Below are 24937 nucleotides of genomic sequence, written 5' to 3'. Positions count from 1 at the left end.
AGATTTAACATTTAACATTTAGATTTAACATTTAGCATTTAGATTTATATTTAGCATGTAGCTGTAACAATTACATGTAATTAGCTAAATGTTGTAAAAAGTGACATCAGAAAATCAACACTACATTTTAAAACAGTGTTTGAAGCTAAATGTGACAAAATTTAGGCATGAATTTTGAGCACAAGCTCTTTTACAAACGGCGCCCCATAAAAAACATAAAAATAATAAACCAACCTGGCCAATTTTTATTTATTTATTTTATTTTATTTATTTTTTAAGCGACTTAATAAACTTCCACCCGAGTCTCCACCCCGCCCGGGGTTGGTGCTCCTTAATGTTGCAAAACAACGATATGTTTTTGAGGAACAGGTTTGAGCAGTTTTTGTAAGAGGCAGGTCACGCATCACACCGTATTGATTATTACACTGAAAACAACACGATGCGTCTCCGTGCACGGACCTGGGCGGAGGGGTTTACGTGACCGCGCACGTAAACAGCTCGACGTCGACGTAAAGCGGCCCATCAGCTGCTGCGTCATGAGGATCAATCCGCGAGCCAGCAGCAGGGTGGAGGAAGATTTTATTTCAACCTGACAGTAAACTTTACTGATCGGTAAGTGCAGCAGTATTATAGTAATAGAGTATTTTAGTAATACAGTACCAGAGTAATATAGTAACTCGGCAGGTTGTGGCCTGATTAAAGTAATCTGTACTTCATAATGTTGACTATATGATGGATTTTTACCAGCACTTATTAATGCAGACTGTCTAACCAAAATACGTGTTCACATTTTACTTATTTAAGAAATTTAGCAACTTTTTGCTTCACACATAGAGACAAAATAATAGATTCTGGGATTTTGTTTGTCTGTAGGCAACATTGTACCATATTGTAGAAAAACCCATAGCAATAAATATGAATCTAAACATAATTCTCCTATTTTTACACAGTAAAGGTCATAAACATTAGCCAAACAAGAAAATGAGTGTTAAATTCCAGTGTGATCGTCTCTGTTTTAGTTCAATGCATGTTTCCTGTCGGAGTCCTGAGTCTTTGCTGACATGCATTGTCATCCTTTGTGACCCTTTGCTGCAAAATGAGTCAGAATGAGGACAGGCTGCAGTGCTAAACAAGGTGGAAATATTGATTTAACTGAGATTTGTGTATAAATGAGCCCATAAAGACACCATCTAGCGATCCCTGCAGCTAAGCTCGCATATAATCATCCTAATTAACCTTTAAAATGAAGTCTTACAACCCTTACGGTTTCCTTTGAAATGGACTGTTTTTCTCCGCACTTTCACTGAACCTGGCTCGTTTTCTCCACCCACACAGGCCAACGATCAGTGCTGAGCTCTGTAACAGTAAACTATGGCCCACAGAGTCGAGGAACAGCCTGAACTTTATTTCACTGCAGCCGATATCAAACTTATCTTCATTAAACTGCAAAGATCAAAACAAAACTATGATGAACAATATACCTTTGAAAATTATATACTCCTAAACACTCGTTACCAAAATTTCATGCTGCCATGGTGATATCATAACGGTTTACTGTTGCCTCAAGTCAACATATGCAACTTTTCAGAAAGGCATTGTTGCCTCAATCATCGCATTTTAACTAGTTTCCATTATTGAATTAACAAATAAATTACATTAAACTATCAAAAATTAAGGATTACTCAGTTTTTATTGTGAACAGTTTTTTTCCCAGACAGGAAAGAGATATTTTCTAACTCTTTTTGTGAGGCAAAATGGCAAAAGCAAATGCTTCCTGAAAGTTATGTGACAATTTAAAGCCCTGTTTTTGGGCTTCCCTATTTTGTAAAGAACTGCATTATTCAAAGGGCTGCACTGTGGAGATGTGACATGCCTAAAATGAGTGTGTTGCCTGGGAGCAACATGGTACCATGGTGGATTAAATTGTTTATATATGCAATTAGTTCTGGTGAAACAACAGCTGGCTAAAGTAAGAACACTTTGTGCTGCAGTGTGAAGATGCCACGTAAAGGAAAGAAACAAGAGAAGAAGCTAAAGGTGCCCGACAGATCTGCGAAAGGCAACAAATCCCCAGCCACAAGAAGTAAGAAGAACACTTATACCAATTCTAAGTCACGACTGTAACACTAAAGGTCCATAACATTTCATGTTATTTCAGTTTCATTATTTCGTGAATGTTTAATGTATTGCTGATAAAGTACAGGAGTTGTTCATTATCGTTGTTAGACATGACAATAGGAGACTGTGCCTGGTGACAGGATGAGGAAGCTGGGGGCTGGAGATGAACTCTCCTCATGTCCTCTTGGACCACAACACTCAGCTGATCCTGCTCATGTCCTCAGCTTCAGTATGAAACACAAAAATCTCTTTATCAAGCTGTGCGATAATACAGAGCCTTGCTAACCTGCACCAACAGGTCCAAAGAATTTAGAAGAGGTGGTCCTTTCAGGAAAAAATAAAACCCAGCAGCTTCAGTGATCTTCGAGCATCGATGACATGATTTGTTCTAGCCGCCACCTTTTTTTTTTAAGTGAGGAAAAAACACATAAGCTGCACCTGCTGGAAAGCAGCAGGAATAAATGAGTGGAGAAACACCTTAGAAAAAAAATCAAGAGAAAACTGCATCTGATTTGCACATCTAGACAAAAAAAAAAGGTGATCAGCTTTTCTATTATTGGCGAATGAAAAGGATTTTCCCGTCAACTACAGTGAAGTCAGACATTATTTGGGTCACATGGCAAAAAGAAAGTTGTTTATGTTGAAATAACCTAACTTCCCTTTTCCCACCACACAGCTCCTGTCAGCTTTACCACTTATTTCAAAAAAATGCACAGAGAACAGACTCAAATAGAAATGTTATCCTCTGTCTGGGTGAGAGACTGCGACATATAGATCTGTTTCTACATTCTGTGTGAACTTCAGTTGTTTTAATTCAACAGGTCACGGTGTAATTCTTTATGACACTTTCTCAAAATTAGAGCACCCGCCCCTTTAAAGGCCTCTGATCGGCCCTGCTCATCCTAATCCGTAGCCTCGTTAGTGGTGCGTTACCTGTTGATCAAGACAAAATTGAACGTCTGACCCGTTGCTTTCGTGACAGTGTCTCGGATATATTCCAAGGTTGGGGTCCATGGGCTGGCTAAACGGGTTATTCCAGAATAAGTATAAGTTAGGCCCGCGTCTCCGTAGGTTGCCTGTTTTCTGGGTATATTATACACCTTTCCGAACACTTGGACCTTTGCTTCATCTCCTGGAAGGAAAAACAGCAGCAGTCATTCAACGATATCATCATTTGGGCCATGTTTCTACAGAAAAAGAGCAGATGTTGTACCTGTCGAGTACACCACCTCCTCCTCCAGCTGTGTGAACAGACCGTCTGCTTCCCCTTTGGTGAAGAGCAACGCGTAATCACAGTCCAAGTCCTCCGCCTCAACTTTCTGCCAAGGAATAGGACGAGAGAACTCTCCCAAGTCTGTGTCCGTATCTTCGTCACTTATGCTCCCATCTTCCTCGAGTTTAAGTTTTTTCCTCGGACTTCTGTGTAGGACATCGTTACCGCACAGGCATTCATTCTGTTCGTGAAGTAGAAACCTTTTCATGGTGAGGTCCTGCTGCTGGTGGTGCACTGATGATTTTAGGGATTTTTCCTGTAGAAACCAAACAAACAAAACAAAAACATTGTAAAAATTCAATACTTGGGTCTAAGTGTCAGTGACAACATAAGTAGAATATTTTTTTTACTCTAACACATGTCCCCATGTCTTAATTTGTAATGTATATTTGAATTCTTATAGAAAACATGCCAGCAAATGTCTTATTTTAGATCTTGAATATATTTTTTTTTTGCTTAATTTGACGCATACAGACAGAAACAAATTAAGAACTGCGGCTCATTTTCACTTCAAAACAGTGTCTCAGTGTTTGTTTTAGTTTCAGGCAGAAGAAACTCGTTTTAGGTTTAGAAAAAAGGCATAAACAAATGGTTAAATTTTAGCAAAAATTATAAGCCGCTTGCCTTGAACGTCCCTCAGCTCATTATCATAATTCTATGACGTCACTTGGTTTGCGCGCGAAATCTTTACTCCAGAGCTGAACGAGTCTCCACGTGTAGTCCGGTTGTTGTGGCTCCTGTTTTCAGAGGCTTTGTGAACCGCAGCTCCCCACCAAAGTGTCGCTCGGAAAAATGATCGGGCAGAAAACCATTAACTCGTTTTTCTCCCCAGTCTCCAAGAAGAGGGTTTCCAAGGAGTTAAATGACGCCGAGGAGGACACGAAAGACCCGGTGAGCGTTCGCTTCTTCTCCACATTTAACAGCCTAACTCGCATAAAAACATAGTTTAGTCCTGAAACACAACGTTTTATTTTGCTAAAACACTTACATTCATCTCTTGTAGCTTTTCAGAGTTTTGTAGTTTCTCCTCCTCGACAAGCAGCGCGACTAAAGCTGCGTTCACGGACACCACGGTGTTCTCAGTGTTGTGATGCTAACAACTAACTAGCATAACATGAGGACGCTAGCGCCGCTTTGTCGACAGCTGTTAAAGCCCCCCTCGCTGCAGGCTTTCTCATCCAGTCTGCACTTTGCTCAATACGTTAAAATCATTCAGAAGAAGCGGAGGTCCGCTGCGGTGGAGCCGGAGCCGCACAGCCCGGGTCCCTCCGCCCTGTCCGCCGAGCAGCTGGACCGGATCGCCCGCAACAAGAGAGCGGCGCTGGGGAGACTCGCTGCCGCTCAGACGCCGCCGGAGTTCGGGGAGAGCTGGAGGGAGGAGCTGTCGGCCGAGTTCGCGAAGCCGTACTTCAAGCAGGTGTGTGAGGGGGAACGAAACGCCGCTCGTGTCGACGCGCCGCTGCTCTGATGGTTTCGTGTCTCTGTCCGCAGCTCATGAGCTTCGTTTCCGAGGAGAGGAAACGTCACACCGTTTACCCACCTGCGGAGCACGTCTTCACCTGGACGCAGACCTGCGGCATCCGGGACGTGAGTTGAGGAACACCTAGACTCCTTAAATGACTGATGATGATGGCGGGGGGGACACCAGTGAGGGGATGTTAGTGTAGAAACAGAATGTGGGTGTTCAAATGGAGAAAAGTGAAAACACACCTGATTTGAATCAATTAACAGGCTTCTGCAGAACAGGAGGCAGTAATTTAACCATTGAATTGGGTGTGTTGGAGCAGGGAAACAAGTAACACATGCAGGATGGTGGCACTCAAGGACCAGGGATGCCTACCCCCGGTATAGACTGTAATAAGTTCCACCTCTGCTCCACCTCGCCCCTGTGTTCATTTCCCCTAGAGATTAGCCCCATCACACATCAGCACATTTCACTATGGTTTTGTTCAGATGGGTGAGCGTGGGGCGCAGTCATGGGCGTAAAGGGTAAACAGCAGGGGGTTCAGCACACAGGCCCTGTGGGGAGCCTGTGCTCAGACTGAATGCTGTGGAAATGTGGGGGTCCACTGTGGCAGGAAGTCCTTGACCCACAGGCAGGTGAAATGTGGGCATCCTGGGTCTGAAGGCAGAGCTGTTTGTGCTGGAATAGAAAGATGAGTAATTAAACAATTCCCAGCCAAATTAGACAATCTCTTACACATTTTTTGTATTCTTCAATACAAAGTCGTTTGAGGGAAGCTGTTAAATATGTCAGAAATGCATCCTGTCTCATTCCAGGTCAAAGTGGTAATTCTCGGCCAGGATCCCTATCATGGTCCCAACCAGGCCCATGGACTGTGCTTCAGCGTGAAGAGACCAGTCCCTCCCCCTCCCAGGTTTGAAATAACCCAGATCTAAACTCATTAAAACTGAAATCAGTCTAAGAGTGACGTGTTTTCCTGACTCAGAGCTTTTAGGTCAGTGCTTTCACATCACCTGTTTGATGCCTTTTTGTTTCCAGTTTGGAGAACATGTACAAAGAACTGGCTTCAGACATCGAAGGTTTTCAGCACCCTGGTCATGGAGATTTGACTGGATGGGCTAAACAGGGTAATAATAATAATAATAATAATAATAATAATAATAATAATAATAGATGCAGTTTGTTAAATGATGAAACACAGTAGCACATGAACAAAACCTGCTGTTATTCATTTCTGGGAATCGGCTCCCCAGGCGTGTTGCTGCTCAATGCTGTGCTGACGGTCCGAGCGCACCAAGCCAACTCCCACAAGGACAAAGGCTGGGAGGTCTTCACTGACGCTGTGGTGCAGTGGCTCAGCAACAATCAGGAGGGTGTCGTCTTCATGCTGTGGGGATCGTACGCTCAGAAGAAAGGAGCTGCTATTAACAGGGTGCGTCTGCTCTTAATTCATGTCAGCACTTTGAGCAGCCGCTCATATTTAACTAACAAAGATTCCTGCTGTCTGATTGTAGAAACGCCACCACGTCCTGCAGGCTGTGCACCCTTCTCCCCTGTCTGCTCACCGAGGATTTTTTGGGTGCAGGCACTTTTCAAAGGCCAACGAGCTGCTGCAGAAATCAGGGAAGCCTCCCATAGACTGGAACACGCTTTAAGCCTTATGCACCTTAGCTTCTCTAACACGAGCGCTAGTCAACTAGCAAACTCCAACTATAAGCTTTTGATTTTCAGTTTCAGTCATATTTCTTATGTTTTTGGTGAAACATATCATGTTAGCAGTTCGTTCCGTTCCTTCCAACTTACTGTTTTGGTGCTTTGAATGTTGACTGGTTTCATTGTTTGTACATACGTGTGTGTATACCGTTTGCCATTTTAAGTTTGCACAATAAAGTTTTCTTCATTCCTTTTTTAATAAATTTTCTGCTGTTTTTGTTTGTTTTCTACAATAGTCCTGAGCGGTGTTTCTGTGAACGCTCCCTAACATTTGTAATGCAGAATGTAACACTGGTGAAACGTAGGGGGAATTTTGTCCTCTTTGTAAACCTGAGGTCTTTAAATAAATAAAAGATTAAGTTTTATAAAGGCTTTACCCTGCCATGTAACGTCAGGTATCAGTTACACAGATAACTCTTTTCCACTAAAATAGTATAAAATGTAAGGAACATTGTTTCTCTACTTTTGTAATGAGTTCATATGTTACAAATTATAGTCAGCATCTTAAAGCCAAAACAAATTTAAAGGACTGACAGATATATAAGGACTGTTTTGGATGATGGACTTGCAAGAAAAATATTAAATTTATTAGACTGATTTTTTTCTATTTAGTTTATGGGTTGTTTGGCCTATATGTCTCAAGGTAATTAGCTTATTCAATTTGATATGGCCTAAATGTGTTTCGATTATGTGTACAATTAAACTCAGAGGTCATATTTATTCTTGAGTTTAAATATGTATTTTTGCCCCCCCGATTCATTTATATTCGTTAATTACTTCTTACTTTTGTTTTGTCTTGTGCTTTTATTAGCCACACTAACATTATTAAGGTTAGTTTTATTTATTGTTTTGACATTTAAGAGTATAAAGTTTGCCACGGCCGAGGATATAATAAATATTTAAAGCCTAGATAGGTAAAAAGCATGGAAACTGACTAATTTCTAACAAAAACATACACTATACTTCTGCAAAACGAATGGCTGAAAAGTATGATCTTTTACGTGTTTAAAATGTTTTCAACTTTTCTCTTCATAAGTTCTACATGTGGAGGAAAAAACTAAACAAACATCAAGGTAAATAAAACTCCAGCTGAAAACACCCTGTCTGCGTGTTTTTACGGTTTCTAAATCTTAGAAAGCTACGTCCTGTTTCCAACGTGGAGGCGTGGCTCCGATATGACGTCACGACGTAACCAGGAAGAGCGGCGGCTGTCGCTGCTTGCTGCTGTTTGTTGTAATGTGCGTTCAGTCAGCGGAATATTAACAATGCCCGTGAAGAGCCTACCAGTCCGGGATGGGTCCGTTCATTTCCGTTTGTTTCAGCAGTACTTGGTCCTTCTGAAAAAATACCCGATACTCACTAAATCTGTGACCAGGTCAGTAACTCTGCTCCTGAACTCACATCTGCCTTTATTGTTCTGTTTTTTTAATTTTAGGAAATAACAGTCAGAAAATTGGCGTGTTTTATTGAAAGTTACTGACTGATAGAAGCAGTTCGTATCTATATTTTATTAGTTTTATTAAATAGTCTAACCCCAGCTGGAAGTTTGCCTTTACAAACCGAGTTCTTTGCACTCAGCTCACAAAGGTTATTCTAGTTTCAGCCAATCAGCATCTGCCAGGAGGACCTCCCCTAACCACATTAGACCCTGAGTTTATTTATTTACTCTTTAAGAGAAACTTGTGCAAGTGCTTGTTGCCCGCTGAGTGTGTTTTATGTGTCTGTTCTTCTTTACCTCAGTGGCATCCTCTCAGCTTTAGGCAACCTGCTTTCACAGTATTTGGAGGCGAGAAAAAAGGCCAAAAGTGGAGCTGAGGTCAGCGACATAGATGTGGCTGGAGCTGCTCGATACGCCATTTATGGGTGAGACTGAACACATAAAAAAACCCAAAACAACAGCTGCATATGCCTATAAAGCAACAATAAAGTTGTACTTTTGCGTTATGGTAAATCTGGATAATAAAGCTGTAAATTATATTAAAGAAATCATTCTGTTTTTAACATTTAGCTGTCTTTTGCACGTATGCAGTTGAGTTATTCACAAATTTCTGCACTCTGTTGTCGCCGCAGTTGATCCTTTTTTTCACTGTTTGCAGATTAATCATAACAGGACCAGTGAGCCATTTCTTTTACCAGCTGATGGAGGTGTGGATGCCCACCACCGATCCCTTCTGTCTGGTCAAACGACTGCTACTGGATCGCCTTTTTTTCGCCCCGGGATTTCTGCTCCTCTTCTACTTCGTCATGAACATCCTGGAGGTGGGTCTTTTTCTCGGGGTCCGCCTGTCGGCGCCACACGAGGAAAAACATGACATTCTCCGTTTTTTTTTTAGGCTAAAGGTTGGGAGGACTTTGAAAAGAAGTTGAGGAAAAGTTACTGGACAGCTCTGAAGATGAACTGGAAGGTGTGGACCCCCTTCCAGTTCATAAACGTCAACTTCGTGCCTGTCCAGGTATGTTTTGCACCGTCGTCGCCTAACAACAACAACAACAACAACAACAAAAAAAAAAGAGTCTAAAACTGAGTTCACTTTGCTGTGTTTTGTTTTTCCTCCCGCCCTCTCTGTGTTTCAGTTTCGAGTGCTGTTCGCCAACGTGATTGCCCTGTTTTGGTATGCCTACCTGGCGTCGGTGAGGAAATGACGGCACGGGCTGCTCTGATCGAGGGCCGAGAAAATCTAACTTCCTGATGTGTCGACGATTCCCTACCTGCTGTTGCTTTTCAGATTAACTTCTTACGTCAGGTTTAAGCCACTTTAACATGCTGCTCTAAAACTCTGGATATGTAACTGGAGCCTTTATGTAGTGTCAAAAGAACAGAATAAAAGTCTTGTTTTACATCGCCTCGCCAGATGCTTGTTTAATAAAACTAAAAGAATGCCTATAAGATTTAGACTCATGCTGAGAGACGATGTTGTTCTAGCCGTTTTATTTCTGAATGACTCTCAGCTACTACCACAACAAATGTTAACTGGATGTCTGTAAAACAAACTGAGTTATAGCCATCTGTGTTGGCTGATGTTGATTAGCTGTGGAGGCCATCTTAAATTAGATTGACTCCAAAAGTTAGGCAGTTGTAGATGAATATGCAATGATTATTTCCTGAAAGTTTCATTAAAACCTGTCCAGTGGTTCATGAGTTATTTTGCTAAGAGATGGGGTAGACACCATCTGTTTATGCTGACGGTTTAAAGTAAATGTTGTGTAACAAATAACACTTGGAATACGTGTTGGGAATGACTCTCAGCTGGCATCACACCAAATATCAGCACAATATCTGTAAAATTAGAGTTGGAGCAATTTATGTTTTCTAAGGTGAGTTGGCTGTGGTGGCCATTTTAAATCAGGTTGACTCGAAAAATGAATCAGTTGTAGCTGGACATGTACTGATTTTTTCTTGCAAGTTTTATTAAAATCAACCTCAAGGTTCATAAGATATTTTGCTAACAGGCAGAGTTTACTCCAAATAGTTATGTCAACATTTGGAACAGATCTTGCAGAATCTGTCAGAGCTCAGAGTCTGTGTTGGGGATCACTCCCAGCTACTACCACACCAAACCTCAGCTTGGTAGACTTGACTGAGTCATAGCCATTTTAGTGGTCTTTAAGGTCAGTCGGCTGTGGCAGTCATTTTGCATCAGGTTGACTCCAAAAGCGAATCAGCTGTAGAGGTACATCCGGTGATTACTTCCTGTGAGTTTTATTAAAATCTGCCTGGTGGTTCGTGAGATATTTTGCTAACAGACACGGGAAAACTATCACGGTTCTTTGTTGCGTCTCACCTATCGAGCTGAGGAAGTGCACAAGAACAGATTTCTGTTTTTATCAATACTTTTATTGTTTCAGTTAACATACATTAGTTTAAATAAAAATATTTGTTTGCCAAAATGAAAGTGCATAAACATTGAACAATTAGATCCTTCGGAACAAAATCAAAGTGGAACGTCAGAAGAAAGCGCGCGCGGGGGCACGGGGGCACGGGGGCGCGTCCTCAGCCTCCTCGCAGGCGCAGCGTCAGGTAGATGGTGCTCAGCTCCTTCACGCCATAGTCCCGCAGCTGGCCGTCCATCATCTCCCGGCCCTCGTGGATCAGCCTCTGCTGGCTCTCGGGGACCCCCTCGGTCTCCTGCACCCTCCTCCGGAACTCCTTCACCGTCTCCTCGGCTCGCACGTGGAAGGTCTTCGTCTGGCCCTTCTCGTTTCGGAGGAACACCTGGACGGTGGCGGGCCGGGTGACCAGCAGGGACACCCGGGCCCCGGGCTGCAGGCCGTAGGAGCTCAGGCTCCTGGAGTCGTCCTCCAGCAGGGTCCCCCGTCCGTTGTCGTAGACCAGCCTCTGGCTCCCCGCGGGCTCCCCCAGTTTGTCCTGGATGGAGGTCTTCAAGGAGCCCACGGTGTCGTGAGGGTTCACGGTCAGGGGGTGGGACGAACCGCACAGCATAGTGATGAAGATCTCCATGGTGGGAAACCTGAAAGAAGAATGAATTAAAAAGTTGTAGTTTTTCACCCGGAAAATGAGTTTGTTTGGTAAAATCACCTCTTGAAAAACTCACCTGTTTGTCTCGATCAGGTAAATAATCCAAGGGTGTTAAACGTCTGCAGAAGTGTAAACAACATGCTCAGAGCCAGAAGCCTCAGCTGTTTATATACAGACCGGATTCTGCTCCTCCTCCTCCTCGGTAAGATTCGTTTTCCCTCTCCTGGTCTCGGTAACTTTCGCTTTCTTTTCTCCTAACGTGACTCTGCTGTCCGGGCTGTGAGTGACGTCACTCTTCACGGTGGTTCTCAGGAACTCACCTGTCCGCGCAGGTAGGACGGAGGAGCAGCTGATCCCCGCCGGTCCCAGATCAGCTGAGGCTGTGGTGATGATTCACCAGCCCGCCGGAGCGTTTTACTCTGAAGCGAAAAAGAAAACGAAAAAAAAAAAAGAAGCCCTCCAGACCTCACAGGGCACAGCAGGAAAACAGAAAACAAACAAACAAAAAAAGACCGTGATTTGGGCTGAGTCTGTACATTTTACTTTTAATAATACTTTTACACCAATAAAACCAAACATATCCTCGGAGTTCCGTCTTTAATTAAACTTTTTACCTCCAGAAAAAACAGCCCCAAATGCAAAAAAAACAGCAAAATGTGTAAAATGTAAATAAAAACTAAATGCAACAATTTGCAAATGTCCTAAAACTGTACTTTATTCACAGAGGATCATAGTAAACATATCAAATGTTTAAACCAAGAAATTGTACAATTTAAAAAAAAACAAAACAAGGTAATCTTGAATATGACGGCAGCAGACTGATAGTGGTTAGATTTATCGAAACTTAAATTTTAATTTGGAAACCACAGACGGCAGCGAGAACAGGGACCGTCTGGACTGTTATCGGCGCTCAGCTCGAAGGCCTGCCTCTCTGATGGTATGGGCGTGCATTAGCGAGCCCGGAAAGGCTCCGTCGGCGTATCAAAGCGCACATGGGTCTTCATTTAGAGCAACATAGGCTGCCGTCCAGACAACGTCTTCTTCAGGGAAAGCCTTGCTTATTTAGGCAGGTCAGTGCTGCATCCATGGCCCCGTGTGGGCGCCATCATATTCCTGAACACGCTACGATGTGTCAGCTTCAACGCTCCGCTGGCTGTGGGTAAAACACAAGCTCATGGTTTGGCGGCGGCTGACGGGAGAATGTTATCCAGGTCAGCTGATCGCCTCCCTTCAGCGTTGATGTCAGACAGAAAAACACCTCTTCAGCCTCTCCTGTAGCTCATGGAAGTCTCCACATTAAGTGTAATAATTTATGTCAGAACTGCTTCCTGGTGCTGTACCACTTCTCTGTGCATCAAGTATCACAGAAAGTAAACGCAGCTTTCTCTGACTCCTCACTGAAATCGCTCTACTAATCACTAGAATGTGCAACATTTTAATCACATTGACAATCTATTCTGCATATCCTTTTGAATGAATGTGAATACAGTTTTTCTGAGTATCCATCTGATAAATAGCACCAACTAAGAAAAGCTCATCTTTAGCTGAAACCAGATAGAAATAGTGTAGTTGTACACATGTACATACAGTAAAAGCATCACACAAACAGTTCTCAGAGCTGTGATCAAAACAAAGCTGATGCACTTTCATATAAAATGAAACTGAAACTTAGGCAGGTTTGTCCGAAGCCCTGTAAATGTGGGTGGATTTTAAAAGTTCCACCCCCCCCCCCCACACACACACACACCCACACACCTGACAGAGTTTCTCTGGTTGTTTATGCTGTATAGAAACGCTGAAATTACCGGCATGACCTTTGACTGCGGAGATTACGAGTCCGCGACAGACACACAGTCACCAAATGAAAAACAAAACAAAAATGGCAACAAGTGACGCGGAATGAACCCGTCAGAACTCGGAGTGTTTCAGCATGGCGCTCCTCTCCTCCCTCGTAGGTAGAGGAATATTTCCTGTGGTACGAAAAACAAACAAAAAGAGAGCTGGTTAGGGTTCTGCAGTTAAGACCAAGACAACGAGTTTGACGGTCATATTCACTAAAAGACGCTGATGTGAGGACATAAACGCAGCTTCAGCCATACCTGGCGGCGCCACAAAATATTCCTCCACCGTGCGTTCTGCGAGCCCAAGCAGCTCCTCGGCACAGTCGCCCTCCGTCACTGCGTCGCCCCTCAGATGCAGAGCTCTGCGTGGACACAACACAACCACGTTTCAAACCTCCTCCTGGTCACTCGCAGCGTCGCTCAGAGCCACCTGCGCCGGCATACCTGTCCTCCAGCACTGAATCCATGGGCTCAACGCCTGACGTGTCGACGGCGTGAAGCTGCCCTGCAAACCGCACGGCCTTTTCCAAACAGGCCAGGCCCTGTTTGGTGCGGAAGTCCACCAGAGCCAGCCGCTCCAGCTTGTCCACCAGGTCGGCGGGGACGGCGGCAGGCTGCGAGACCAACAAGTCATGACAGATGAACGTGAGAGAGCGTCTCGCCGCCATCGCTGGTGCTGAAAATGGCTGGACATCAATGTGCTTGGCATAGAAGGACACTTGGATGGGCTGCTTAATCTCAGATTCATTACTCCAATGATGACACAAACTTTAGTGTTCAGTAATCTCTGCTGTTGTGTAATTAGACTCTTTTCTGATTTTCTGTCATTCTCCTGTTGCAGAGACAAAAAAAAAATATATATATATATATATATATATATATATATATATATATATATATATAATGTGTTATAAATTAAATGCTGAACAGGTAGAATGAGCTTTCAGACATAAAGCTATCACTTTAGGGCTGTTTTGTGTTTACAAGCATTGAGTAATGAGGATATTACCGGAGGAAGCTGCTCTTCTAGTACTGCTTCCCACGTGGGAACCTTTGGCACCTGCAGAAAAGATAAACAAACTATTTATTAACTCCTAATGCGTCTGAAACTATAAAGCATATTTGTCATACCTTCGGGTTATGTGAGTCGGAGGCGAACCGTCGGGTTAAATTACGGATGTGTCCTTGAAGGCATCTGCTGCTGCCTGCTCTGTATCTTACTGAGCAGAAATCCTTCGTCAACAGGTTACACGGTTGAAAAGCTCTTAGTTTAGCTACGAGGCGAAACGACGGCATCCTGGGCACGTTTACTTAGCTAGCTCTGTCCGACATTAAAGATAAAACACATTTTAAACACCAAGAGGCTCAGCTCTGATCCGAGTTACTAGCCGCACGTGAAGCTAGCACAAGTTAGCAGGAGGAAGGAAAGGCAGGTACTTCCGTGTTCTTATGAGGATACTTTTTACTAAATCTATTTAGCTACTGAACAGATTTAAATATATATATTAGAAATGGTTTTAAAAAGGTTTCTATCTTAAATTAGGAGTTAGGGAATAGGCAGGAAAGTTCGGAAGTAAGCAAATTCGAGGTGTTTATGAGAGCGCATGCGCAAACAGATGCTTATAGAAGAATTCGGACGAATGTAGAACTTTTAAAGTGATGACGACATAAGCACACGTATGGGCGCCCGGATAGCTCAGTCGGTAGAGCATCAGACTTTTAATCTGAGGGTCCAGGGTTCAAGTCCCTGTTCGGGCGTATTTTTTTTTTTTCTTCATAAATTAAAGCTTTTATGTTTTGGTCAATTTAAAAAAAAAGGAAATTATTGTTTAAGCTCGATGATGTTAATAAGTACATACAAAAGTAAGGTAACAATTAAAGTTACTTAATTGTCTGTTTTCCTCCTGTTTCTTGAAATTATATTTTATTTTTAGAAGTATATGCAGAAAAATGAGCAACAAAAGATTTTATTTAAAATCAGAAACCACAAATGTCAAGAACATGAAAACAGGCATGCTAAAGCTTCACCCTCCAGAACTCAATCATATCTTTGCCACAAAGGTGACGATTCAAACATTTCCAATTATTTTTGTCCACTTTAAAGTTTTTTTTTTTTTTTTAATAAACTCTGTTCTAAGTAGCTAATTTTTACATTTATGGTGTATTTCTTTACTCTCTGTATGATTAAAAGTGCTCAATGCAAAGTATGAAAGCAAACATTAAGAAAATGTTATCCAAAACTGAACCAAATGGTGTCGTTTGAAAGAGTTTACTCCTGTAATTTCCCAGATATATTTAATGCAATTCTGAAATGTGGGTCCACACTTAATGTAAACAAAGAACGTGGCTGATTCTGACAAAAAACACATGGAAGCTTCAGTCACATTATACCTATGGTCACAAATTTAGCTGATAATTTTTTAATTTAGGGACACTTAACCATCGATAGGAGGAAGATACTGTGAGGATTCATGACTTTGCAATGCGCACCTTTAACTTCATTTAGTAAAATCCACAATACAACAGGTTTTGGAAAAATAATGATTCCATTTTTATTTTTTTTATTATAAGAACATATACCATTAATATATATATATATATCATATATGTATATGAACTACTTGTATAGAATTTGATTGTTTTACAATGCACATGTAGAACTGGCCACAAAATAAAAATATCAGCTTTACAATGAAAACAGAATCCAAAAGAGGAAATTAAAGAATAAATAAATAAATACTTTGGCATAAAAATGTTACAGTAAATTTAAAATAGGTTATCTGACAGCAGTTAGCATTCACAAAGAAACACTTGTATTAAATGCAATTAAACTTACTACATTCATCAAACAACACTTGAAGAACAGCTCACTGACGTTTCAGGCTCTGAGCGACGGGGATGAGCGTCGGAGGCTTAGGTCAAAGTGTACCGTCTGTCTAAGGATGTGACAAAACGTTAAAAACTGCTCCTTTAACGCCAGACCTGCATCTATTGTTCCACACCTTCCATTTCCAGCACCCTTACAAGAAAGGATCGGAATAAAAATGGAACCGCAGCGGAGTTAGTTCAGCCGTTCTGACTAAACGCCGCCTTGTCTGGTCGTTCCCGATCCACCACTAGTTTAATAACAAGCAGGCACTGGACAACACGAGACAGAAATCAAGGTGAGTAAGCCACACAAATTACAAATCATACAGAAATTCACCTCATAATGCAAAACAACTTGCAAAGATTATGAAATTAAGCTTGTTTTTTTTTCTTCTTCTTCTTTTCGTAGATCTGAATTTATGCCCAGACGTCTTTAGGGTAATAAATGTACAGGTCCTAACATGATCCGAACACATTTTTCTCTGAGGACACAACAGTTCATACAGAATGAGACATACTATTTGGCAGACGAGGCAGTTCATGAGCGATGGAAACACTGCTGGTTGTTAAATCAATAGAAAGACGCTACAAGCTAAATTATTCTTTATTTGGAGCGTGGATTATACTGAATTTGATTCCTGAAGTGTTGTGCGTAACAAACGTTAAAAATCTGGTGACCATTTTTTTTTTTCTCCCTTCATCAAGAGGCAGGAAGAGGAAGATATACGACTTTTTAAACTAGTGGGGTATTAAAATAATTTATAACAATCTATCGTTCTCATAAATATAGTCTCTGTTTGAATTCAGCTTCGTGTTTTGGCTTGAACTGTGCAACTGGAACGTGTTAACATCTTAAGTGCGCTCGGACTGACACTTTTCACGGCGGACACCACAGAGGACACAGGCAGTAAGGCTCATAGCAGCAAACTGGGATTGTAAAAGGCTTGGTGTAGTGTGAGTGTGTCGATGTGAGGCATGTGTGTACTTTTACTCTTGTGCTACTACAGCCGTTTACACTTTACATGGAAGGAAGAGAGGACAGAAAGCGTTGATCACTTGTTCTCTATCAGCATCTGCACCTTGCACACCAGATCCCTGGCCAGGGTTAACGTCTGTTTGATGTTGTGGTGCTCGGCCATTTCTGAAAGACACACACACACAAAAATATATATATATATCACTTCTTAATTACAGCAAGACTACTGTCCTGAAACAGATAACTATTAGCAGCGGCTTCCAGGTCGTTATTCACTCTGACAAATGAGTTTTTAACACATTTAAACAAAGCAAACCTTCTTCCTATTAAAGGTTTGCGTGAGTGCGCTGTTTGCAAATAACAACAATGAGTCATTCTGAATAATGAGCTGAAAATTACACATTACATTTACACTGGAACAGTTTGTCTTCTTAACCTACAAGCTGCATTTTTTAAATTTTGCACAGGAAAAACAAGCCGTCAAACATATTCAACAACAGCTGCACGATTGTAGAAATCCAAGTAACCTTGGCCTCGACAGATAAGAGACGCTCGGGAGTTTCCGCTGAACTACAGCGGGTCCTGTTGTCCTCCTGGTCAAACCAGAATCAAATCTGAGAACACGCCTTGCAAGAAAAGAATGTCTTCCTTCAGCCTAATCCGAAAACATCTGAGCACAGGAAGCAAATAACAGCTTTTGTAAAAATAGTCACTGGTTTTTACCCAGTCTGGTTCTAAAACTCTCAGCTACAAGGTGCTGGGATTTCACTCAGCGAAGAAAAAAAAAAAAAAAGCATAAATATTGGAAGTATTGCCTCACAGAATGAATCATTCTTTGTTATTTTTAATAAACCCAGTGTTGGATGAGATTAAAAACACTGAAAGGTTTTGGTGCAAACAGAAAACTGCAGGCTGAGATACAAAGTGCACAAAAACAAGTTTTCCTGACACTCCCTCAGTTTTCAAACCATTAAAAAAATAAAGTTGTATTACGGTCACAGTCAAGAACACCTGTGAACTCAAGTAAAAGTATCTTTACATTTAAATAAGAAGAGTTTATAAAACCTTGTGTTTCTTCTTAGATTTGTTCTTCTCATCTTTGCTCTGCGACTTTTCATAATAAGACTCAAACACTAATACAACCCTGACAACATACAGCATTTTTGCTATTTTATCAAACCTACATGTGGAACAGCTCCGACCTGTATCACTGCATAATGCTTAAAGTTTGTCTAGCTTTAGTTTTAACAGCATTAGATTTAAGTTTGCTTCCTTTTTTTACTCCACAGCCTCAAATCTTCTTTGCGAAGCGGCTTCACCTTTCGCAGCAGGTTACGGCTCAGTACTTGGAAACGTTGCGCGTCAAGCGGCGAGGGCGGCGTGTTTTACCGTTGAAGAACTTAATGATGTCTGTGAAGTCCATGTTGTTCTCCAGGATGATGTCCCTGTACATCTCCACCAGCGCCAGGGCGATGAAGAGGACGAAGTGACTCGAGGAGACCTGCTTGGCTGCCCAGATGGTTTCCCAGACTGTGAACACGTCGTCGTACACCAGCTCTGGAAGGCAAAAGTAAACGATGGTCATAAATGAGATTTTTGGACTTTTTGTTTTTTCTTTCTGAGCTCTTTTATCTACCAGGAGATTTTGAGTTATTTGTCTTCAGCTCACTATTCCACGTTCTATGTTTTTTGCTTCATAGTCCATTAATGTTAAGTGCATCAGGGTTCAGGGTTGTCCCACTATCAAACATCAAGTGAACACTTTATAACCATTATTCACTGCTTAAGTAACATCGCTGTCTTGCCCCACTATAAACTACACTTACTCTGCATAAAAGATTTAAAGGAGACGTGTTTACGAAGAGGTCCGGGTCCAAATGAGTCAACAGGACTGCAGATTTCTGGAACTTATAGCCGGTCTGTTGAGTTTCTTGTTGTTTTGGTGAAATTCATTCATAGCAGTTATTGTGTTCACAACTTTCTTGATTTCTTACAGTAAAGGAATATGTTGAACATGTTTTCACTCAGATAAGAGCAGCTCAGTCTGTGAGATTTTGTGGTTTGGCCTTGAGGTGTAGCTTTGATCGAGCTTGAATGTCCTTGGGGGATTTTTATTTATTTATTTTTTTTATTTTTTCTTGCTCATGGTTTCAGCAGCTTGGCAAGCCTGCTCGTTAATTTTTGTTCTTTAATCTTCTTTGATGAAGTAAAATGCATCTGTGTTTTGCATTTGGCTCCTAACATTAAATACGACGTGCAGTAAAACTTCGGGGGAGCAGGAACCAAATGTCTGCTTAAATATTCTGAACTGAAATTCAGAAAAGCAAGTCAGAAACTGGGGCAGTCTTAGAATAACTGCGCTAAACGCACGGTTAAAAAGAGAAGTGGAACGCCAGTTTATGCTGCGCCTCACAACTCCAACTAAAAATGCAAATAAAATCCAAATCTTTTTGCATTATTTTCCATCTCTCCCCGCTGCTTGTGTTTCCAAGTGTTTTGACAGTTTCTCCACAAGCCGAGCTTAAAGAAGAGCGAGTCTTCTCGTCTCCTAATTGGCACCGACTCTGTAAGGCTGTGCATCACTTTACCTCGTTTGAAGTCCAGCAGAAACCAGCGGTAGCAGAAGTAGAAGTGGGTGTAGTCTCCGTTCTGGTGCATTAACTCAAACAGCTCAGAGTCCAGAATCTACAGTGAGGGAAAATAAAGACAGATTTAAAAATAATCCCCTGAAATATAAGCGTGCTGAGTAATAAATGGGTTAATTTCTGATTATAATAGACATATGTGCAGTGTCACCTGGATCAGAGAGCGCATATTGGCAAAGTGAGTGTCCATGGCCCCCCCGTGTGGAAAGTTTTGATTCATTCTCTTCATGAGTTTGCTGAAGCAGCTGAAAGCCTTGGCCTCTGAAGGGAGGACAGAGACGAGAAGATGAGTGCTCCTGGTCTTCGAAATAAGAGTAAAAATACACAGGATGTCTGAAAACAAGTGAATCAATACGTTGACTCACCATCATCCAGAATGACGAGAAGTGGAGCCAGCAGGTCACACATTCCCTGTACGTATCCGATGTCAAGGTGCCTCCAGATGTAGCTGTAAATACACAACAAATGGAGCTGAACTTAACACCGCTCCGCTCTGCAGTTTCTCTCTGAATCACACTTTCTCCAGATTTAGAGACATTCCTACACTCGTCTTCCAACACTGGAGTCAAGTCCTGCAAAATAATATCCATCATTTAGCTCTATCTAAAGTCAGTTTCACAGATGCAGAGTGAAAATTTGGTGTCTTAGCAGCTGAGATTTCTCCTCATTATACACTCCAAGCGCTAAAAGATCAGGCAAATTTTTATCAAAACTATAACAGGCAAGGTGGTGGGTGACCATTTCTGCATGTGTGAACAAAATAAGAAGCATTATTATAATCCAAACAATCATCAACAGATTTGAATTAATTTTTTTCTTCCTCTCTGTGCCTGCAGGTGTCAGTTTCTACCTGCACATGATGTTGCGCAGCTTCTCCAGGTTGGCGGGGGTGAAGTACCAGTAGTTCCTGTCGCAGCGCTGGACGTCCTTTTCAATGCGGTGCAGGTTTAGTGTGTATAAATCCAACAGCTCTTGCTGAAACAAATAAAAGAACGAAATAAACAAGTTAAGCTGCCGCCTTACTGAGCCGATTTGTCTGACAATGAATGAGTGGTTCTCAAACTTTTTTCTGATGTGCCTTCTCTCTCAGGAGTCAGAAGTCGTCCCTCCTCCCCAGCCCTTTTTCTTTTTTTTAATGAATCTTTGCCCTCTCTGGGATGTCTGATCAAAGCCTGAGAACCACTGTGACAAACGAATTCAATCTGGTAAAGAAAGGATGTGCATACAGAGTAAGGGCTCCCGGCTGATTCCCCGCTCTTTGTGTTTTCGTCTGTGGCCAGCGAGTCAAACGGAGGGTAAAGGCTCTCCATCTCGGGCTCAGAGAGGATGGACTCGCTGCCGTCTGGGCTCAGCTTCTCCTCCTCCTGCCTGAGTTCCACACGGGGCCGCGGGTCCTCAGAAAAGGACGAGGGCTCACAATGGCCCTTCCTACCCCAAGGCGCCATGGAAACTTTAGCTTTGGGGATTTCCTCCATCTCTATGGCCGAGGGAGACTCATCGGAGTCAGTCGTGGCCTGAGCCTCCTCCTTCTGAGAGTGGACTCCTCCGGCTCCTCCGGCTCTCGAGACTCGGGCTTCTGCAGAAAAAGTGAGATGCTTTTCCCCTTCAGTAGCTTTGGGGAATGTGAAACCTTCTTGCGAAGCCTCTGAACTTGGCTTTGATTTGCCCAGCTCCTTCATCGCTTTAACATGCTTTCCTTCAGGCTCGGCAGCTTCCTCGACGTTCATTACCACTTTTTTCTGAGGACCTTGTTTGACATGTTCTCCTTTGGATTGCGCTGCAGCTGCTGTTGCCAAAGTTTTCTCATCAGCCACGTCTTTCTCAGTTTTCGATGACTCTGAAGTTTTCATTTGTTTAATATTCTCATGAAGCAGAGAGCTTGTTTCTGACTCCATACCATCTTGTGTTTCAGGCAGCAGATTAGATCCTCCTTTGTCCGTCTTTCCAAGAATCACCTTGGTGTTGCTGCTTTCTGCACCTTTGCTCACAACAAAAGCTTTCTCTTCCTCTCCTTTGCCCTTCTCGTCATTTGTCACCTGGCTTTCCGCCGGCAGGACGTCGCCGTCTCCCTCCGCAGGTTTCGCAGAGCTCTGCGAGGCCTGAGGCGCAGCCGCGGGTCTCTGGGTGGCGTCGGTTGCGGCGCTGTCCTCAGTGCTGAAGGAGCCGTCCGACAAGCCAGAGGTGATGGAGAAGTTCCGGGAGGACGGGTGGCCGGAGTCGGGGGAGCTGGTCTCGTTCTGCAGGGCTCCGTTGGGCACCTTTGGCACCTGTTTGGCCTCTTCGCTCTTGGACTCCCCCTCGATCTGGTCCACCTCCTCTACAGACTCGAACACCTGAAAGAACAAGCCAAAGGGAAGCAGACTACTCCAGGGGAAGGGATGGGAGGATGTGAAGAACTAGCAGGAAGGAGAGTGCAGCGGTGGAGAGTAATGGTTCAAAATGCAATACTGACATGAAACATTTGTTAACAAAAACTGTGACAGAAGTGATTCTAAATTACTTTAGTTTCTTGAAGGAATGCCTTTTTTAATGCCTGCCACCATGAAAGGCAGGCAGTATTACATTTGCCTGTGTCTGAGCGTGTGTTTCTCTGTCTGTTAGCAAAATATCTCATGAACCACTGGGTGGATTCTACTGAAACTCTCAGAAAGTGATCACTGAATTAACATCCACAACTGATTATCTTTCAGAGGGAACCCAAATAAAGATGGCCACCACAGCTTACTCAATTTGACAGATTTTGTGCTAAAATTAAGTGTGGTAGTAGCTAATAGTTATTCTCAACACATACTCTGAGTGCAACATCATTGCCTGATATTGTGTGAGGTCGTACATAATGAGCAAAAATATTTTGCCAAGGCGATATAATCTTCCTTTAAAACTCTGGCATGAAAGGCAGAGTAATAAGCTTTCCTTCAATGAATGCTGGGCCTTTAATTATTTCAGTTTTGCAACCAAGCATGTTGTGTATAAAAGGGTTATTTTTAATACCTGTGTGCTGCTGCTGGAATCACTCTGCAGGTGAGCCAGACTCTGTCTATCAGAGTTCTGAGACGAGTGGGACTGCAGAATCAGAGCAAATCAAAAATCTTTTTCAAAATTTGTGAATTATGTGAGATATCCTTAATGTGCTGTGTTCGGTTAAAAACATTTTTACTGAACAGCTTTGTTAGAAATCCATAATCACCTGACAAATAACATGTATAAAACTAGTTGAGTTCATACAACATTCAGTGTGTCCTGATCCTCAGGAAAAAAATCTACGACATATTTTTAATCCATCCACTACCATCGGCTCCTAAATGCCTGAAGTGCTGCTTTTCTGTTGTGTTGTAATATTTCCCTTCACAGATTTTTCGTAGGTTCGGGCTCCACTGTGAGTAAACATTTCATTGTTTGTCCTTCTGCACGCTCTACCTCGTTGCTCACAGTGGAGTCGTGATGGGTCATCCTCTGACTGGAGCTGTCCACGCTCGCCCCAGAGGAGCACTTGGCCAAGGCTGCAGCGTGCTGCTCCTTCTCTCGCTGACGGACAATCTCCTCACAGCCCAGCCACTCGTCCATCGTCTGCTGGTAGTAAGCCCGGACCTCCTCATCCACCTGTGGTCAAAAGTGGACAGGTGTTCAGGAGCAAAAAAAAAAACCAGATAAATCCCTTCTGAGTGGAAGCCATCCCTGTGAACGCACACACCTCCTTCCTCTCAGCCTCGGACATCCCGAACTGGTAATGACCCAGCAGGAAGGGCCACACCTCCTTACGCAGAGAGGGGTCCACGCCACCGAAGTAGACCAAGCGGAGCAACTCCTGCTCCTTGTAGGTCTGAAATTAAAACACAAGCCTTTGATAAACTAAGTGCTTGCCTTCTGATCGGTCTTTGTACTTTCACTGCTTCTATTTAAAGCAACAGTTATCTGCCACGCATCGATCAGTGCGCCACAGCGACAATGACAACCGCAGTAACGATCAAAGCCTGCACTTAATTATATGTCAACAAAATAACACTTTAATGTTTCGAAATAAGAAACTCTTCATTCTCCAGTCAAACTCTAATTGACCTATTATAATGTCATTAATGCGCTAATAAATTGTAGGTGTAAACATCATTTGAAATTCACGGAGGCATTAGTCACGCTTCAAGCACACTGTTGTGAGACTGCGAGCCGCTTGATTAGCAGAGGATGAATATGGATTCGACAGGAGGCAGACAGAGTGGAAGAGACGCTGGGAGCGAGCGTGTGAGCGTGCAGACGGGCTCCTGTCAGCAGATAAAGAGGAGTTTGCGTTGCGGCGCAGTGACGCCGTCGACACTCACCGTGCAGTCCTGGAGGAACGTCTGCCACACGACCGCGGTGAGCCCCTCCGAGGCGTCACAGGGCGCGTTGGGCGCCACAATGGCGTGATTGACAAGAGCGGAGAGGTGCGTACGCACAGTGGACAGGTGACGGCAGTATGCCAGCCCTGACGGAGAAACAGACATGGTTAGTAATGATGTTCTGGAGTGGCGTTCGGCGGAAAAGTTATGATTCGCGGGGGAAAGTGCACGCGGTGTGAATGCTGAGCGCTGAGTGACTTCGGTGAAATTAAACAAAGGCGCTAAAACTGACTCGTTAAAGCTATAGGAAGCAAAAACGTAGCTAAAATGAGCAAAACAGTAGCCAAAATGAGCAAAACAGTAGCCAAAACTTGCAGTATTTGGCCAAAATAGAGCAAGTATAATAAAGCAGATTTGAAAAAAAAAACAATGTTTTTTAAGAAATTTAAAAGCCGATCATTTTCATATTTCATGGGAATGTCTAAAACTATCGAACCCTGACATGAGATGCTCAAAGTGTAAGGCCAACCTTAATGTTTGTTTGACATGTAAACCAAATTCAGGATTAAATTTTGGCTTTCTAATGAAGATTTCTTCAGCTGAGAACTATCTACTACAGGTAATATATTAATTGTTCATAACTTTTCTACAGAATCTCACATTAAAAGATCTGAACTAAAGTGTTAATGCCTCTGAAGTAGCAAATAATCCATTTATTACTGCAACACATTTTTTCCTATAAAGGAGAATAGCTCATAATGAATAAACCATTACATACATCCGTAAAATGCCCTGGAGATGATCTGATATTTCATGTTGTCACACAGCAGCTTCAGTGGAGTCCTACAGAAAAAAAATGACACACACACACACACATATTCAGGTCTCATTTTTTAAAACACTATCATTAAACTGTCACTAAGCCAGTGTTTTCCTGCATGTCACTGCTCATATTTTTCTGCATGAATAATACACCATCTCTGATGTTAAACCTTATTAAAGGGTTGAGGCTGACCTTTTATCAAATGATAAACTGCCACACAGAACAAATTGGCTCAGCAGTTTGTCTTTTTTCTGTCATGCTTATCAGCTAATTCACCCAGCACATTCTTCTTCCACTGCCTGAAATGCCACCTGATTGTCCTCTGGGTAGTTGCTAGGTTCTCATATTCAGTTTCTGCAGCGCCGTCGAGCCCCTGCTCCCCAGAGTCCCCCTGTCACATCAAACGCTACTCGGTCGAGGCTGTG

General features: G+C 42.6%; 6 protein-coding genes and 1 non-coding gene across 14 annotated transcripts in view; 3 read left to right on the top strand and 4 right to left on the bottom strand.

The window, feature by feature from the left end:
• Positions 1 to 5045, bottom strand: part of alkbh2 (alkB homolog 2, alpha-ketoglutarate dependent dioxygenase) — a 7452-nt gene extending 2407 nt beyond the window's left edge. The window contains exons 1-3 of one of the 2 annotated variants that reach the window (XM_017413994.3): positions 4932 to 5045; positions 3332 to 3647; positions 3052 to 3250 (exon numbers count right to left, since the gene is read on the bottom strand). In XM_017413994.3, the coding sequence (XP_017269483.3) occupies positions 3052 to 3250; positions 3332 to 3599 (467 nt within the window). In that variant the 5' untranslated portion in view covers positions 3600 to 3647; positions 4932 to 5045. Of the gene's footprint in view, positions 1 to 3051; positions 3251 to 3331; positions 3648 to 4379; positions 4517 to 4931 lie in introns of those variants that run through there. The other variant, XM_017413993.3, reaches the window with a different exon arrangement.
• Positions 442 to 6772, top strand: unga (uracil DNA glycosylase a). Its single transcript, XM_017413992.3, has 9 exons — positions 442 to 612; positions 1992 to 2083; positions 4224 to 4282; positions 4608 to 4808; positions 4883 to 4978; positions 5672 to 5769; positions 5895 to 5983; positions 6110 to 6288; positions 6371 to 6772. The coding sequence occupies exons 2-9, from the start codon at positions 1999 to 2001 to the stop codon at positions 6509 to 6511; spliced, it is 948 nt and encodes a 315-aa protein (XP_017269481.1). The 5' UTR covers positions 442 to 612; positions 1992 to 1998; the 3' UTR covers positions 6512 to 6772.
• A 994-nt stretch (positions 6773 to 7766) lies between these two features.
• pxmp2 (peroxisomal membrane protein 2) lies at positions 7767 to 9409 on the top strand. Its single transcript, XM_017413735.2, has 5 exons — positions 7767 to 7944; positions 8310 to 8432; positions 8666 to 8828; positions 8903 to 9022; positions 9144 to 9409. Exons 1-5 carry the CDS (start codon positions 7835 to 7837, stop codon positions 9210 to 9212), a joined length of 585 nt encoding a protein of 194 aa, XP_017269224.1. The 5' UTR covers positions 7767 to 7834; the 3' UTR covers positions 9213 to 9409.
• A 981-nt stretch (positions 9410 to 10390) lies between these two features.
• isg15 (ISG15 ubiquitin like modifier) lies at positions 10391 to 11634 on the bottom strand. Its single transcript, XM_017413740.3, has 2 exons — positions 11123 to 11634; positions 10391 to 11038 (listed from the first exon to the last, which is right to left on the bottom strand). Exon 2 carries the CDS (start codon positions 11026 to 11028, stop codon positions 10561 to 10563), a length of 468 nt encoding a protein of 155 aa, XP_017269229.1. The 5' UTR covers positions 11029 to 11038; positions 11123 to 11634; the 3' UTR covers positions 10391 to 10560.
• Positions 11635 to 11741: 107 nt separating this feature from the next.
• Positions 11742 to 14489, bottom strand: gatc (glutamyl-tRNA amidotransferase subunit C). Its single transcript, XM_017413672.3, has 5 exons — positions 14019 to 14489; positions 13897 to 13947; positions 13332 to 13501; positions 13146 to 13249; positions 11742 to 13016 (listed from the first exon to the last, which is right to left on the bottom strand). Exons 1-5 carry the CDS (start codon positions 14181 to 14183, stop codon positions 12955 to 12957), a joined length of 552 nt encoding a protein of 183 aa, XP_017269161.1. The 5' UTR covers positions 14184 to 14489; the 3' UTR covers positions 11742 to 12954.
• An 83-nt stretch (positions 14490 to 14572) lies between these two features.
• trnak-uuu lies at positions 14573 to 14645 on the top strand. Its single transcript has one exon. It is a non-coding gene; the product is annotated as a tRNA-Lys (tRNA).
• Positions 14646 to 14936: 291 nt separating this feature from the next.
• The window catches only part of sgsm1a (small G protein signaling modulator 1a), a 29347-nt gene continuing 19346 nt past the window's right edge, over positions 14937 to 24937 (bottom strand). For 3 of the 7 annotated variants that reach the window (XM_025005445.2, XM_017413899.3, XM_037976436.1), the window contains 12 exons: positions 24468 to 24532; positions 23690 to 23835; positions 23068 to 23196; positions 22794 to 22976; positions 22368 to 22439; positions 20603 to 21772; positions 20227 to 20351; positions 19742 to 19824; positions 19528 to 19637; positions 19320 to 19416; positions 18121 to 18288; positions 14937 to 16896 (listed from right to left, as the gene is read on the bottom strand). In XM_025005445.2, coding sequence (XP_024861213.1) covers positions 16808 to 16896; positions 18121 to 18288; positions 19320 to 19416; positions 19528 to 19637; positions 19742 to 19824; positions 20227 to 20351; positions 20603 to 21772; positions 22368 to 22439; positions 22794 to 22976; positions 23068 to 23196; positions 23690 to 23835; positions 24468 to 24532 — 2437 coding nt within the window. In that variant the 3' untranslated portion in view covers positions 14937 to 16807. The remainder of the gene's footprint in view (positions 16897 to 18120; positions 18289 to 19319; positions 19417 to 19527; positions 19638 to 19741; positions 19825 to 20226; positions 20352 to 20602; positions 21773 to 22367; positions 22440 to 22793; positions 22977 to 23067; positions 23197 to 23689; positions 23836 to 24467; positions 24533 to 24937) is intronic. The other 4 variants (XM_037976438.1, XM_037976444.1, XM_025005446.2 and 1 more) reach the window with 4 other exon arrangements.

Source organism: Kryptolebias marmoratus, linkage group LG1 (genome assembly GCF_001649575.2).
Source record: "Kryptolebias marmoratus isolate JLee-2015 linkage group LG1, ASM164957v2, whole genome shotgun sequence".
Taxonomy (NCBI): domain Eukaryota; kingdom Metazoa; phylum Chordata; class Actinopteri; order Cyprinodontiformes; family Rivulidae; genus Kryptolebias; species Kryptolebias marmoratus.
The sequence above is the reverse complement of the archived record's forward strand: the minus strand, read 5'-3'. Positions and strand labels throughout refer to the sequence as shown.

Bases quoted from the DNA above. Each gene is read 5' to 3' on its own strand.
- gatc (XM_017413672.3), bottom strand. From the start codon at position 14,183: ATGCCGTCGTTTCGCCTCGTAGCTAAACTAAGAGCTTTTCAACCGTGT. The intron at 13,948-14,018 runs GTATGACAAATA...TCTTTTCTGCAG, and splicing joins CCGACTCACATAACCCGAAG to GTGCCAAAGGTTCCCACGTG. The intron at 13,250-13,331 runs GTATGCCGGCGC...GTGTCCACGCAG, and splicing joins GATTCAGTGCTGGAGGACAG to AGCTCTGCATCTGAGGGGCG.
- pxmp2 (XM_017413735.2), top strand. From the start codon at position 7,835: ATGCCCGTGAAGAGCCTACCAGTCCGGGATGGGTCCGTTCATTTCCGT. The intron at 7,945-8,309 runs GTCAGTAACTCT...TCTTTACCTCAG, and splicing joins CTCACTAAATCTGTGACCAG to TGGCATCCTCTCAGCTTTAG. The intron at 9,023-9,143 runs GTATGTTTTGCA...TCTGTGTTTCAG, and splicing joins TCAACTTCGTGCCTGTCCAG to TTTCGAGTGCTGTTCGCCAA.
- isg15 (XM_017413740.3), bottom strand. From the start codon at position 11,028: ATGGAGATCTTCATCACTATGCTGTGCGGTTCGTCCCACCCCCTGACC.
- unga (XM_017413992.3), top strand. From the start codon at position 1,999: ATGCCACGTAAAGGAAAGAAACAAGAGAAGAAGCTAAAGGTGCCCGAC. The intron at 4,809-4,882 runs GTGTGTGAGGGG...CTCTGTCCGCAG, and splicing joins CGAAGCCGTACTTCAAGCAG to CTCATGAGCTTCGTTTCCGA. The intron at 4,979-5,671 runs GTGAGTTGAGGA...GTCTCATTCCAG, and splicing joins AGACCTGCGGCATCCGGGAC to GTCAAAGTGGTAATTCTCGG.